General features: G+C 50.3%; 1 protein-coding gene across 1 annotated transcript in view; it reads right to left on the bottom strand.

Annotated features, from left to right (window-relative positions):
* LOC118218030 (glutamate dehydrogenase, mitochondrial-like) overlaps positions 1 to 15,951 on the bottom strand; it is a 24,953-nt gene continuing 9,002 nt past the window's right edge. Inside the window, exons 5-13 of the mRNA XM_035400366.1 lie at positions 15,155 to 15,249; positions 9,821 to 10,000; positions 7,680 to 7,817; positions 6,973 to 7,110; positions 6,260 to 6,340; positions 4,807 to 4,930; positions 2,282 to 2,373; positions 1,252 to 1,314; positions 1 to 172 (exon numbers count right to left, since the gene is read on the bottom strand). Of these exons, the coding sequence (XP_035256257.1) occupies positions 53 to 172; positions 1,252 to 1,314; positions 2,282 to 2,373; positions 4,807 to 4,930; positions 6,260 to 6,340; positions 6,973 to 7,110; positions 7,680 to 7,817; positions 9,821 to 10,000; positions 15,155 to 15,249 (1,031 nt within the window). The 3' untranslated portion in view covers positions 1 to 52. The remainder of the gene's footprint in view (positions 173 to 1,251; positions 1,315 to 2,281; positions 2,374 to 4,806; positions 4,931 to 6,259; positions 6,341 to 6,972; positions 7,111 to 7,679; positions 7,818 to 9,820; positions 10,001 to 15,154; positions 15,250 to 15,951) is intronic.

Here is a 15,951-nt window from a genome sequence, read left to right as displayed (position 1 = left end):
GTGGGACAGACGGACACAGACTGGGGGGGGGGGCGGGGGTGTGGCGAGGCCTCTATGTGAAGGTCAGCCCCGCCTCGTTGTACACCTTGAAGACCTTCTCGATGGCGTTGACGTAGGCTGCAGTCCTCAGGTCCAGGCCCAGGTTGTACTTGTTGGCCGTGCGCATGATTTGCTGTGGACACACAAGACACTGTTTTAAAATGGAGCCCCAAACCGGGCTCTTCACAAGCACAGCTACCTCCTAAAAAAAACGGCTGAAAGAGTAGATCGGTCAAGTCCTTTCTTCTGGTCTGCAGCCGACGGCTGGCATCCTAATCCCAGGAGCAGCACTTAAATGCTGCTTTTCTAAAGCTGAGTAACATGGGAAAGTGGTCATCTGCATTCATTTAAGACTAATAACTCATGTAATTATGCCTTTACGGCTTTGAACACAACGGTGTCCAGAGGCACTTCAGCCACTCCAGAACTGGGGGTTCCAAGCTGAGGTCAAAGGAACAGCAAGCCAATGAAGCATCAATCAATATATGGTATATATTAATATATACAAATATACATTTTTTAAGCTTTTAGGACACAGTCACTTACAGTTTTAAATAACAACAATACAATTGTGAGTATTATAATAATAATAATAATAATAAATTTTAAAAGATGGGGGGTTTGGCTGTGAGCATTATTAGAGCTGCAGAGGGGAATAGGGGCAGGTGAAGGAGACTCAAATGGGTGGGGTGTGCCGTGTTTAAATTCAGCTGAAACAGAGTCGGCCCGACTCCAGTTACCTGCAGCACCCTTTCTCACGCAACACAGATGCTGTGCACAGAGAGGTGTGTCTAACAAACAGTCAGCTGCGCACAGAGAGGCGTGTGTGTCTGCATGTGAGTGCGTGTGTGTAGAGGTGAGGGAGGATATGAACATGTACACAATGTCAGGGAAGTGGGGGGTTGTGAGAATATCATATGCACCAAATAAATCCAATGAACTTGGGCTGCAAATTTGCCTTAACATTTTTTAAAGCCAAAATACCAACAAATTAATTTGGCTACTTCATTTTTTATTTATTTTTTAAATAAAGAGTTTTCCTTCCTGCCCTGCTCCGTGCAGGTCAACAGGGGCCCTTCAACATGAATTCAAAAACTTGGAGGGAAGTCAAACAAAAAACTTTTAATGGGCATTCCACTAGCCTAAGACACGAGCAACAGGAAGTGATGTCAGAGCTGCAGCTTTAGAGGCTGGAAACACAGGGACACTCACCCTCGCTGATCTCTCCATGGTGTAGGCCAGGCCGGAGTGCACTATATCCTTCTCAGAAGCACCCTGGGAGCAGAGAGAGATGGCACTCATTACAAACCCCACACAGACACGCACAGAAACACACACAGACACACACAGACACACACAGACACACCACACAGCAGGAAAAAGAATGAATTCAAACCATCCAAGAGCTAACCGTGTTTATTCGTTCCACCATCCACTCTTCCTGAAGGCTTCTGCTTGAGTGCAAGCAGTAAAACACTGCAAACTGCTTGTACGCCATCACCAAATGGGATTCCCAGTGATGGGAAACCACATAGATAATTACTGGTGTCTAAAATTAAACAAAATAACGTGCCTCCCAGAAGCACACATAATGGGACCGTCTGCCATCTGTTCCGTGTTTCCCTTTTAGTTCCTGCCCCAGCTAAATGAAATGGAGAGGCAAACACTCTTTGCAGGATCGCGTTTGGCACAAAGACCCCGCATTGTGAGGGCCAGCGCTGTGAGGGCCGCTGGGATTGCCCGAGGCTCTCTCTCTCTCACGTGAGCTCTCCCTGCGCTGCACTCGCCCACAGCGTGAGCTCACCTGTATCACATTACAGGTGTCCCTGCGCCACAGCCCAAACGGTCCAAACAAGCTGACCAGCACCGCTCTGAGGAGAACTGAGGAGTCAGGTCTAACTGCTATTTTAATAAAATAAACTTGTGAAACTAAAAAAACTGGAGTGGTCCATTCTCTAAAGGGTAATGTATATCAGCCACAGGCTCATCTCCTTTGCATTTCTGATCTCTCAAATTAGCATTGCCGTAGCCAGACTCAAACAAACAAAAAAAATTAATCAATTTTCTAAAATGACAGGCCGAGAAGACAAAGTGCAATACAGGCTAGAATGACAAAGCAGCTGCATCTATTGTTTTGAGATAAAACAAGCGGCAGTGTCACGTGACACCAGTGTGGGTGAGGGTGAGGGTGAGGGTCGGGCGGGGCAGGGCGGGGCACAGCAGGGCGGGGCGGGGCACTCACAGCCACTCTGGCCTGGTACTCGGCGGTTGGGACGACAGGAATGGCTCCACCGTGTTTCCCAAACTTCCTCTCCAGACTCTCCTGGACCGACACTGGAGGCAAACAGCACACAGCTTATGGTACATCTTAAACACTGGGACCCTAAAATGGCACCCAACACAATTTATAGCACATTATGATCCTAAAATGGCACCCAGACATGCTCTAGCACTGTGATACAATGGTTAGGGAACAGGGTTTGCAGTTGTAAGGGTTCAAGTTCAAATCCCAGGAGAGGGTAGTGCCATTGTCCCCTGGAACAAGGTACGTGACCAGAATAGTTTTGGTAAATATATCCAGCTGACTAAGCGGCTAGTATGGAACACAAAATAATAATAATAATTTAAGAAGCTCTGGATAAGAGTATGTGCTCAATGCCTAAAATACAAATGTAATGTTCTCTGATAAGACATTTTTTTTACAGCTTTATTGACGTCATTTCTGAAAAATTATCTGAAAAATCAATGCCCAAGGAAATCACATCTTAACTGTATGCACACCATGAGGTCACCATTTCCTAGGAGGCATATTAAATGCTTTACATGCAAAATGTTTCTTCCTGGATTACGTCAGCAACCTTTCAATGCATTTTGATACATATTTTCTTGAGTTTTAGGATTAAATGGCAACACACTGGGAACAAATGTGAACTTCTGCCTTAAAGTAATACCAACCGCGATGCGAATCACTCGCAGTTATAAAAATAAAATAAAAACAGCAGCCAAAAGCTTTCAGTCTGATGGTAAAATATGATGCATTATGGGTAATGGTGTCTCATTTCCTCAGCTGCCCTCAAACTTCCATTACAGCTCCCACACCCAGCAAGCACAAAGCACTTCAGACCAGATTTTCATTTTTTAAAAATAATAATTTATTTTATTTATTTCATTTTTTTAAAAATAATTCAGAATCAGTGCCTGTGAGAATTCTAATCCCACCACCTGAGAAACTTGTGGGAAGTAAATCAGGAACCAATCTACGGATGAAAATGAGCTTCAGGTCATTTTTAACAACGAATGCTGTGTTCATGCAGCAGTCGCCAAGGGAAACCATGTGATCAGTGAACATCAGTTCCCTCAGGGATTCAAAGACCCTTTCCATGCACTGCACGCCTGAAACAGGGCGACCGTGTGGAGCACGGCAGGGTTACACTGAAGCTGCGCAGGTGTGGGCTCCTTCAGCGCTCGGGTGGGAGGCATGCTGGGAAAAAAAAAAAAATCAGGAGCTGACAGGCCCTCTGGACCAGCAGACAGTCAGTGCCCCAGCACAAGGTGTTGTACTTTGGAGAAGTGCCATGGAGACCTCAGGTCTTCTACTGAATGTCTCATCAAAAGAGCATAGGACTCAGCACCAAGGACCTAGTCAAACTCCCACAGCAATGGGCTCGCCACATCTGGCCATGTAATCCTAACCCACATCTGACTGGCTGCACACACCCTCGCCACTTTTATTTCTGAGGTCGTCACACCAAAAGAGAACGGAGTTCTCAACTGACCTCCGCGCTTAAATAAAGGAAGAACGTTTAAAAACTCCCAACCCTGAGATCACAGACAACCTTATTCTCAAGAGTCAGAGAGCAGGGCTCCAAATTTGAGTGCGCCTGGCGCTCGGGATCTGGTGCTTTTAAAGCAGGGCATGCTGGGAGTGGCAGGGTTCTGCGGGGAGAGAGGCGGACCCCGGTGCGCTGATCGATTCTGCGTTAGTGCTGCTCTTATAGGCAGAGCAGGAGGAGAGTCCTCACTGGACGGGCAGCCCTGGCCACAAGCAGCCAATCAGCAGCCAGCCTCTGCCCCCCCCCCCCCCCTTCCAGGAACATCCAGCTCACATGACTGCCAATAATGCCCCGTTTCAGAGGCCCGGAGAGGGGGAAGGGGGGGGGGGGGGAGGGGAGGGAGGGGGGGGGGAGGGGAGGGAGGGCGGGGGCACGTGACCGGGTCCAGAAAGCAGAAATGCACAGCGTGCGGGTGGATGGAGATATTTATTACACTGCAGAGTATTAGTGCCACACCCTACTGAATGAACCGCTGCGGAGACGCGTACGCAGCTTGTGCGCACGCACACACACACACACACACACACACACACAAACACACGAGCGCGCGCGCACACATAATGCACAGTCACAAGTGTCGCTAAACCTCAGGCAGGTAAACCCACAGCAACAGAAACAGTGAAGACAAAATAACACCTTTATAAACAGGTTTTCAGAATTAAACCAAAACGTTCACCAATTACGATACAAAAAGTTCAGTGGAGCTTCGGCCCAAAATGAGCAATGAGGATGTAGATATTCATTTTTAAATATTTAATTTTAGAGGGAGGGAGCTAACTAGTATCACAGTCTTAAGATCTTTGGAATTCTTTCTTACAGACACCAAAGAGAAAGACGAACAAACATAAAAGGGGAAAAGGTGCGAGTGCTCCACCTGGTGGATGCTCCTAGTAATAGCAGACAGTAGAGATGCCCGTAAACAGAGCAGACTTACACAGCAGGTGGTAGTTGGAGTCCCTCTCGTACTTGAAGGTGAGCCGGCCGTAGCTGACGTGGTTCAGGTTCTTCAGCCACTCGAAGTATGAGACCGTCACACCGCCAGCGTTCAGGTACAAGTCCTGCAGGGGACACCCGCCCAATCAAATCGCATCCTAATCATAAGCTCCGCCCCCACAGCCCCAAGACCACCCAACCAAGAATCCAACACATGAAGGGCGACTCCATGTGAAGCACAAATTCGCCCTTGCTTAGTAGCTAAACTGTTCCATCCCATAAACACAGGCACTCCATTCTGGCTCAAAGCCCAGTGGATACGCACTGGACAGACAGAAAGGGCCCTTCCCTGTAACCCAACCTGTGTGAAACGCAGCGGAATGTGGTTTTGGGTGGGCTGGGGACGGCGCGTGCTGGCTGGGGAACGTGGGGGAGGGGGGAGTTCCGCAGTCCAGCCGGCCTACTGTTTATCAGCCCCCAACCCGCACGCTAACCTCCCCCGCCTCGCCGCCCAACACCAGAATGATTAATGTCTGCCTGGAAACACTCCCAAAATGGGAGCACACGCACCTCTCTCTGGGGCACAGAGATATTCCGAAATTACCCACAAATCTCTTCTGCCCCACCCCGCCCGGCTGCACAGGACCAGGGGAGACTGGGGGAGTGGGTGGGTTACAGCACACCGGGAGGCCATTCCTTCCATAAGCACACACAGGAGAGGAGGACTGAGCATTTCAACTCTTCACTCTCAGGATCACATCAAATACAAAAGTTTAAAGCGATCCCCGCTTCAAACTGTCTCCCTGCATAATCACGCATTTCTTTAAATTCTTTAGAAGCAGATGCGGTTGAAAGAAAGTGACTTTGCAACTGAAGTCTGTGAAGATGTAAAATTCCTCAGTCTCCATCGTGACTGAGCCACACAAAGACTCAATGATCCACAGATCGCACGATGAATTTTTATGCTTCAGATTTAGTGCCCTAATTTACTGTACTGAAGAAAAGGGCTGTGTTCTGCAGGGCCGACCACGAGCCGATAAATCTCCTCCGTGAGGCATCTGTGTAAAAGCCAGTAAGCAAGAGAGCATATTTCATTACAGAAAAAACTCGAGCTGCACTTTATAAAATGGACTCCTTTAGACAGCAGTGCAAATAAACTGGGTAACACGCGCACACGCACGCACACACATCCTGCACCCGCAAACATGCGTGCACGCTCAAAAGGGCCAATCCCGCTTCAGCCACAGGCCTCTCGGCGTGAGGGGCTGCGGGTTTCAATCCTGAGCGTTAAACTAGTCACCTACGCTTGACACAGGAGTCTCCGTTCACCCAGATGCACGCTACACATCCGTGGGGGTTGCGAACCCAAACCCCCCTTCCCTGTAAGGTACCTCCCCAGTTAGCTCTCACCATAAAGAGCACACGCGCCTGTCTGCGGTGTCGGCAGGCCTTACCGGGATCACCATGATGTTCCTCTCCAGGAAGATCCGGTCCGCCTCCGGGGTGGTGGGGCCGTTGGCTCCCTCAGCCACGATCTGAGACAGACACCATCCAGAGAGAGCAGAGTGAGACTCTCAGCCCAAGAGTAAAGAGAATGCCCTGCACATGGCCTGCTGAGCAACTCTTTACAGACCCTGAGCAATAGGGTGCACATACAGAGCCAAAACACACAAACACCATGGTTTTGTTCAGTTGAGTTTGAATGAGATTTAGGTATACTGACCTGCTACAGGAGGATTTGGTAGTAGCCATTTGACGGCCATGTTTAATTGTGCAACTAGCATGGCATTTACATTTTACCCTGTTGGTGATGTGAGAGTTTAAAGGGCTGTCATTACAGAAAGAATGTGCTCGGTCAGTACACCCTTATCATGCTGCTGCTCTACCTAAAAGGACACTTTATTATTGTCCTGTGCATGAACTTGGTTAGCATGTGGCTCAATAAACACTCCCATGCTAAAAAGAAGCAGTGACACTGTGCTACACAGGACAGGCTGTAGGGGGCGCTGTGGTGCAGGGGACAGGCTGTAGGGGGCGCTGTGGTGCAGGGGACAGGCTGTAGGGGGCGCTGTGGTGCAGGGGACAGGCTGTAGGGGGCACTGTGGTGCAGGGGACAGGCTGTAGGGGGCGCTGTGGTGCAGGGGGCAGGCTGCAGGCGACCTCTGACCTGGGCCTTGATCTTATGAGCGTTCTTGCGGGTGAGCTGCATCTCTCCGGCGGCGGGGATGAGGATGTTGCAGTCGGCCTCCAGGATGCTCCCCTCGTACGGCTCGGCGTTGGGGAAGCCCACGATCGTGCCGTGTTGCTGAGAGTCACACAAAACAACCATTTTATTCCCCCACCGTTTTCCTTTACAGCTGAATTAGGTAGAGGACAAAAGATTACATTTACACCTGTTTGTCTTAGACACCTTTTGTTTCCAACAAAAAACTTTATTGTATAAGTATCTGTAATGCAAGCTGTAATCAGAACAGCTGGGTTAATTATTAAAAGTCTATACATAAATGTATAATCCCTGTGATGGTTCTGATATTTGCTCAAGCCTCTGTGCAAACAGCAATCAGCAACTCGCAAATGAGGTCATGAGGCTTTGGCTGCAGTATCACAGAACAGGCCCTAGGTGGCAGCGTCCCTCCACCTGCTGTGTCCTTCGCATTATAACCCAGTGCTGGGGCCCGTTTAACAGGGAATGGAAACAGGAAAGGCTACAGTACACCCTGGCGTGCCACAATCAGCCAGTTCAGGCTCTGTCCCCCTGGGAGACCGGGAGTCTGAGCCCCCCCCGCCGCCCCGCCGCCCCCCCGTCCCCCCCCACCCCCCCGCCCCCCCGCCGCCCTCACTGAACCAGGAAGCAGGCCACGCCGCGGCCCTCACCAGCTTGTAGTCCTCCAGCTCCTTGGGGTCGATGCCGTTGGAGTTCCAGATGGAGCCGTCGATCTCGCCCACGCCCACGCAGCGCGCGCCGAAGCGGTGCAGGTAGCGCATGGAGTGCAGGCCCACGTTTCCGAAGCCCTGCATGCGAGCGGGAGACAGGGCGATAAGGATGAGGAGGATGAGCGATAGCGCACGCGTAGCCTAGCCCCATTCACACGTGCCTGAGTGCTAGCGCGGCGCTAGTGCGGCTCTTGCACATGAAAGCAGGAGCAGAGATGCACAGCGGGGGGGGGGGGGGGGGGGGGACTATAACCCCCTCAGGCCTGAACTGTTCATGTGTCTAAACTCAGTGGGATAAGAGGAGGAGGGGGGGTCATACCTGCACTGTACACTGCTATTTACATCCAGCTAGAAAGCAAGAGCCTTTAACACTGGGCCAATAGTCAGTCAGTATGGTAAGCAGAAATGACTGCAGTTTCATTGTCGAAATTAAATTCAGTACAATACAGCCACATTCACATTCAAATGCGCGCGCGTGTGTGTGTGTGTGTGTGTGTGTGTGTGTGTATGCGCATTTACATATGCATGCATGCATACGCTAGGCGTTCAAAGTAAACCTGAATTATGATGTCTTGTGTGCCCTCTGCTCTTTACACAGACGTTAAAATCCTTTCAGATACTTCATTGTTTCTCTTGCCCAGAGACCCAACCTTGACATGTTCTTTACAGCTGGATTACGTACTTCAAATTTAATGTCCTGGAGAGAGCTGGCTTAAAGCAGCTTTGAGAAGCAGCCAATGTACCACATTCTCTGTACATTAAATAAATAAATCTCCTTTCGTGTGCGCCTATAAATCCCTCTGAAAATTACCTTCAGGATGAGACCATCCCTGTGCAGGAGCATGAAATTAAATCCCTCCCCCTACCCTCCCCTCCCCTCCCCTCCCCTCCCCTCCCCTCCCCTCCCCTCCACCACACCGGGATAATGGATAACCGCTACAGCGTCTGACCGTGTGCAAGGGCTGCAGGCTCGTACACAGTAGAGGAGATACACACTGCAAACCCCAGTGTGATACACACAACCCAGTCATAAACCACATCGCAGTGATATCACTACGCTGCAGCTCCAAAGCTATGACCGCACTGTCAGGAAGTGGAATTCAGTAGAGACCGTTCAACAGTGAGGATGGAGCAATGCTAGAGAGAGAAATGTGTATCGCATGTTCCTGAGATTTTAAAAGGGTCAATGTTTGCCTGTCTACACACCTGAAACACCAAGGGGAAGGAGATGAGCACCAAGCCTCCCACAAAGGCTTAGCATAGCCACTGGGTCTGGCGAGACCGTGTGAGTCTCACACACACACTTAGCGTAGGGGCTGGGTCTGACCGGGCTGTGTGTGTCACACACACACTTAGCATAGCCACTGGGTCTGACGAGACCGTGTGAGTCTCACACACACACTTAGCGTAGGGGCTGGGTCTGACCGGGCTGTGTGTGTCACACACACACTTAGCATAGCCACTGGGTCTGACAAGACCGTGTGAGTCTCACACACACACTTAGCGTAGGGGCTGGGTCTGACCGTGTGCAGTCTTAATTGAACCAGCGAGTCTCGTCAGTCAATCAAGCAAAAATGCACCGGGTCAATCTGAGCTTGTGATCTAACGACTAACTGAGTTTTAGACGATTGGCTTTATTGTGCGTGCTGGCACTCTGTGCAGACGTCCAGGAATCGCTTTCCTGCAGCAGTGCCCGCTCATGAGGCTATCCTTGAGCTATCCTGAAAGCCAACTAGAAAATGTCTGAACTGTTTCCGGCAGCAGAGGCAACAAAAACAGGAAGAAAAGCTTGCTCTTATAATATAAGACAGTTCATAAGAGCATCTAATAAATACAATGCATGCAACATACAGGCTTTTGATGGTGGTGAAAGACACGATCGCTCCAGCAAATACCCCAGACTTTTAACCAAAGCATGTTACTAACACAAAGGCACAATCACAGGAAGTTATTTTGCTCAGCACAGACGGAGGAAAACATTTCTTTGAAAACAGTGAGTAATCTGTAGGAATATTACCAAGGTCTCAAGGTTTAAAAGGCGTCTCATGACAGGCCCAGCGGTGCGCTGCGGCGTTCCGTACCTGAATCGCGAAGGTCTTGTCCCCGAACCCGGGGACGAGGCCCAGCTTCCCCATGTAGGCGGCCTCGTTGATGAAGTTCTCGATGCCGTGGAAGACGCCGCGGCCGGTGGCCGACACCCTGCCGTGGATGCCCCCCTGGCTGATGGGCTTCCCCGTCACGCAGGCGTGGGCGTTGATGTCCTGCAGGGGCACGAGCCAATCACAGCGCTCGGGTCAGGCGGGGAGAGAGAGAGCGCGTGCGCGGGGGGGGGGGGGAATCGTTTAAAAAGCACACGTCTAAAAAGAAAGCAGCCATTTTAAACTGGGATGGGGGGGGGGGGGGTCAATTCCATTTCAGTTTAATCAGTTCTACAAATGAACCGAAATTCATCATGTAGTCTCAACATGAGGACCACATAAGAGTCAATGCCAGCCCGGTAAAGCAGGCCATCAGGAGGCAAAAAACTCTGAACAAATCGATCAGAGCCAGCCAGAGACGTAGGCTCTACAGAGGAAACTGCTCCACGCGGACGCCCACTATTCACTGCGGTTTGGGACAACTAAATCACACGCACGCACACACGACTGCCGTTTCGATCGGGTCTGGTGAGCAAAAACACAAAAAACATAAAAATAACTGGGTGGAAAAAAAGGTTCTGGAAACTGGAAATTTAATAATGCGCCAAAGCAGAGAGGATCCCAGGGCAGGCACACAAACGGCTCAATATCCATCACAAGCACAGGGGGAGGATGAGGAGGGGGTGTTTCCACTGCTGGCACAGGGCTGGGGGATATACCACAAAACATCACCACCATTAACTGTCGGGTGTCGATAAGGCAGCCAATCAGCAGCATGCCCTTGCAGCTTCCATGTGATTGACAAAACACACCACATGATCACGTGGAAGGAAGTCAACGGCACCATGTTTTAAATGTGCTTTTGATAAAGAGCATGTCATTCTTTAAAAAAATATGCAAAAATGATTTAGCTTCATTAAAAACTAAACTAAGACACAGTCTGCTCTCGAGAGGGTGCGGGACACAGGAAACGCCACCGTTGCCCAATCAGACGACGAGGCTGAAGACTGGGCCGCCGCTGCCCAATCAGACGGCGAGGCTGAAGACGGCGCTGGAGGAGCGGCTGAGGCGGGCCAGGACAGGGCCGACAGCCAGACAGGATGGGAGGGGCGGCCCACGCAGACATAGGCCCGCTTTGTGCCAGGCTGGCACACAAACGGCTGGCTTGGGGGGGGGGGGGCGGGGCGGCCGTGGGAGCGCCAGGGGGAGGAGCCGGGGGAGTGGCAGGGGAAGGGGGAGGGCAGCGTATTCGCATGCAATGCGCTCTGTTTTTAGATTTATAGTGACTTCGCTGCCCCGAGTCTGACGCTAAAAGCCCCAGACTTAATTTCATTAAGCGAGCTGCATATAAACGCCACTGTAAAAAAACCGCTACTGCAAGTGCTGCCAAACACTGTCATTTGTATGCCCATCTCAACAGATTACCCAAGAGGAAGCATGATTCTTGCGTGCATGTGTGCGCTCCGGCAAAAGACAGCCCCTTCACTGGAGGACAGATCTGGCACCGTGTCCGTGCATTTCAAACGGCCGCTGCTGCTGTGGCCACATTGACCTGCGCAGTAAAACTGCAGGGGAAGAGCCGCACGAACGCAGGTTCACTCACCGCAGCCTTCTGTAACATCTGCCCTGTGACAGACGCATTAACCCTACTGACACTCATCAGCGCTCCCCTGGGAAAACTAGCCTGGTGGGTCAAAAGACCGGTCTGCAGCTGCTCAGTTGTGACAATGCAGGAAAATGCTATTTTTGATTTTGATTTTTTTTGGTGATGGGTGTGCATGGGCAAAACTGCAAGCAGCTTGAGACAGAACAAAGGCAAAAATCATAAGGGGAAACAGCAGGAGAGATGAAAGCAGAGACCAGCGTTTCCCTCTAAAACAAACCGCAATTCTTCTGACACAAGGAGACATTCTGTACAAAAAGGCCAAAGGGACCAACTCGATTTAAAACTGAACAGAGGCATGAAACCACCTGACTCCGCATTTACGCAGGATGCAGCCATGGTGGATCTGTAGCTGAAGGAAGGAGCGCTTAGCGCTAGTGAGAGCTAGCACAGGGGCCCAGCCCTCACGGACCAGCGGGTTCTGACACAGCGCACCGCTGGTGCCGAGGGAGGGGGGTGGGGGGGGGGGGACACAGCCCCACACGGGCTGCAGCTCGAGTGCTTTACCGGTGAGTCACTGATCTGATCCAGTCGGTCTTGCGCAAAGAAAACAACAGCGTCGTGTCGTTCGGTTCAAGTGAGTCAGGCAAACTAAGGGAGGGGAGATTGTGAATGGCAGTGCGGTTAAGCGTACGCTATGCTTAAATTCAGTGTTCCTTTCCCCTGCAGACTACTTTAAATTTCACACAGTTTAACGGCCAGTTCAGACACAAAGATCTGCCACACGACAAGCTGCAACTGGTGACACTTCTTAAAACTCATGGTTTGCAACAGTCTAAAACTGACCCGTTCACATTAAAGCCAGAAGGTGAGGCTGAGATGTTGCTTATGGTTACCATAGCAAACAAATCTGTCCACTTCCCCGTTTACAGTGGCTTCCTAGTTGGTTGCAATACTCATCTGGCAAACATTCAGGTCAATGCAGTGAAAACGGACTAAAGCCGTAGCAATAGCAAGACGGTTGCTGTAGCAGCGGCACTGCTAATAAAAGCAAAGCTTCGTAAAAGCAAACACCACCACGCCCCGTGCTCACCGCTCACCCCCCCCCCCACCCACTTATCAACAGCCCACTAATACTCATTATCTACGGGAATCACTACATGGTGAGATTCATTGCATGAAGGGCCCCAGCTCATCTTGTCTGCATTGTGGCCAAACAGGGCGGGTAACAGGCAGTCTGTAGTGGTCTGTAGGGGCCTGGGAGCGCTGGTAAAACACAGGGGGCGTGCAGGGGTCTCTACAGGCCCCAACAACAGCTCCAGGCTACAGGCATTAGGGCCATTAATAGGCCCAGCAAAACAGACCCGTCTAATCTAATTTGGATTCACCACCTTAATGAAAGTTCAACTCGGGGACAGTGCTGGTGATTGTTAACCCTGCAGATCTTATTCTCTGAGACACACAAACCGCTCTAGACATGGTAGCAGATCCCTGCATTACCCATGATACAATACGCATTCAGTCAGACAGAGGCAGATAAGACTGCATTAATCACACCAATACAGACAAATAAGTGCTGCCTACTGCCTGTACTGTTGTCACGCAACAAAGCATAAAAAAGTTATCTGTGTGATATGGGAAAACATTGACAAGCTGATATGGCAGGCAGGACAAAAGACTTGCTTATCAAGGAAAGCACGAACGTGCAAACATTCTTAATCCTCCCTGTCTCCCTGCAAACCAATCATGAGCAAACACAGATTTTAAATATAAATATTCCCATCTCCCTGCGCTGGCTATAATCAGCTCACATCAAGCGCAAAGCCGTAGTGCTAGCATACTGGGCAGCTAAAGGGCATCTCAGTGACATCATCAAAAGATCATCTGATCCTACCCTTCAGCCAGACCTCTTTGTTCCGCTGCATCTGGGTGCTAGGCCTGTCCCTCGCACAGGACTGCTCTGTTCTGGCCCCCCAGTGGTGAAGTGAGCTTCCCGCTGCAGTCGTGACAGCCGAAACCCCGCCCATCTTCCCACTGCAGTCGTGACAGCAGAAACCCCGCCCATCTTCCCACTGCAGTCGTGACAGCAGAAACCCCGCCCATCTTCCCACTGCAGTCGTGACAGCAGAAACCCCGCCCATCTTCCCGCTGCAGTCGTGACAGCAGAAACCCCGCCCATCTTCCCACTGCAGTCGTGACGGAGTAGGGCGGAGTGTAGCACAGTGGGTAAGGAACTGGGCTTGCAACCGAAAGGTCGCAGGTTCGATTCCCAGGTAAGACACTGCCGTTGTACCCTTGAGCAAGGTACTTAACCGGAATTGCTTCAGTATATATCCAGCTGTATAAATGGATACAATGTAAAAATGCTATGTAAAAGTTGTGTAAGTCGCTCTGGATAAGAGCGTCTGCTAAATGCCTGTAATGTAATGACAGCAGAAACCCCGCCCATCTTCCCACTGCAGTCGTGACAGCAGAAACCCCGCCCATCTTCGCCTGCAGGCTGAAGACCCACCTCTTCAGACAGCACCATGGCTCCCTGGACTCTCATTAGCTACCCTCTTCCTTTATGGATTTCCTTAGTGACAATCTAACAACCATACCCGAGTTAAATCAGCAGAGTGGCATTAACTTTTGTTTACAGTACTAATTGTTAATTTGTTTGTTTAACTCTATTCAATTCAATAAATTTTATTTGTATAGCGCTTTTTACAGAGAACTGTCACTAAGACGCTTTACAGAGTGGAAGTAACTCTACACTTATTGATTGAAAGGTCATGAGTAAATGAGTAAAAGCCACATTTTATCATGTGAAGAACTGCCTGAAACAGCGACTTCTCTTCAAAAGAGATGTGCTGCAGGCACAGTAAAGAGAACAGAACGCTCGTTGCTTCACTCACACAGAGCACCATGTGAGCCGGTTCATTTAAACACAAGGAAGATTTGGTGGAAATGGTGGAGCACTGGGAGCTCCACCATTTCAGCCACAGGGGAGATGAAACTCAAGTGATAGAGGCTGGAAGAAGCCTTGCTGCTGCCACTGATTATACGGGCCCTTCACACAGGAAACACTCATCACACAGTGAAGGCTGCGCCAACTTCTGCTAGGGCCAGCTCAAGAATGCCGTCACTCTCAAGAAGCTCAGCAAGAGGGCGTTCCGATGCAAGGAATGCAATTTACACACACAGCCTTCTAGCAAACAGCCACTTTATGAGTCTGACAAGGTGAGCATATGGTTGAGAGCCAAGTTCAGAATAAATGGAATATCAATAATCCATTTTGAATTTAACTTAAAAGTAGCTGTTATTACGGGAATACGCATTGCCTTTCAGAATAGCAGATCTGCCATCTTGTTGAAATTTCACGCTTCTCAGAACAACCACAATTGGTCGGGGTCTTCCATGTAATCAACCTCAACAATGAAAGCGGGAATTATTTTTCATTTATGGTGCTTCACAGAGCTATACAAAACAGCTCTTGATGTCTCCAATGGAAAAATGGGGGGGAAAAAAGGGATAGGCACAACAGGGCACTTGCACTGTCTTTGTGAAAAAGGCCCTTTAGAGAGCAACGGCCTTTTAGGGACAGATTTCGTACATCGCTCAGAAAACAAAAGGATGAGTGAAAAGGACAAGCTTTTTGGAAAGGGGCCAAGCGGTGCATTGTGGGTACTCACGTGGTAGCCCATGGTGCTGGCGTACGTGTCAGCGATCCAGGACATCTCCCGCTCTCCAGTGCTCATGTCGGGGGCAGGCACGTCGATGCCCGGTCCTAACATGGCACAGGAGAAGAGGTGAACACGTGCGATGTGGGTCAGGGAACAATTCCATTAGCCACAGGAGATCACAGTAGCTCAACTGGGTAACATTTCACAATCAAGCTTGGCTGCGTCCTGGAAAACGCTGCACCCGCACTACTCTCTGGGATTCACTGTTGAGTAACTGGAAGGTGGGCGGCTCATCAATTAATGAGGTTCCCGAATGACGTTGTGCAGCGACAGAGCAAAGCACACGTGGGGAAAGCTGGCTCAGGTCTTAACATTCAGATACCATGAAAGCCCGGCCATGATCACAGAGCGTTGACCGACAAAGCGTCCCCTCCAAAAATAACATGGGCCAGCTGAGGTGAGATGGGCAGCTTTTCTGGAGATGGGCGGGCAGAACCATTACCAATCAGAGGAGGGGGGAGGACGGCGGCCTTGCAGGGCCCTGCGCATTCCAGATGACGCATGTCGGCTGGACAAACAAGCGGATTCCTGCAGCGAGGAGGCCGGTGTCTTCACACAGCCATTACACATTAACCCGCGAGGCGCCAAGGTCAGCGCGGGGCCCCATGGGCCCCAATAACAGGCTCTGGCATCCGCACCACGCAAACACACTGCTACTCCACACAACGCTCTCCAACACTGCACCTGCACTTACACCCGCACCACGCAAACACACTGCTACTCCACACACGCTCTCCAACACTGCA

Source organism: Anguilla anguilla, chromosome 18 (genome assembly GCF_013347855.1).
Source record: "Anguilla anguilla isolate fAngAng1 chromosome 18, fAngAng1.pri, whole genome shotgun sequence".
In the NCBI taxonomy this organism is placed as follows: domain Eukaryota; kingdom Metazoa; phylum Chordata; class Actinopteri; order Anguilliformes; family Anguillidae; genus Anguilla; species Anguilla anguilla.
This window is presented reverse-complemented; position numbering and strand designations above follow the sequence as displayed.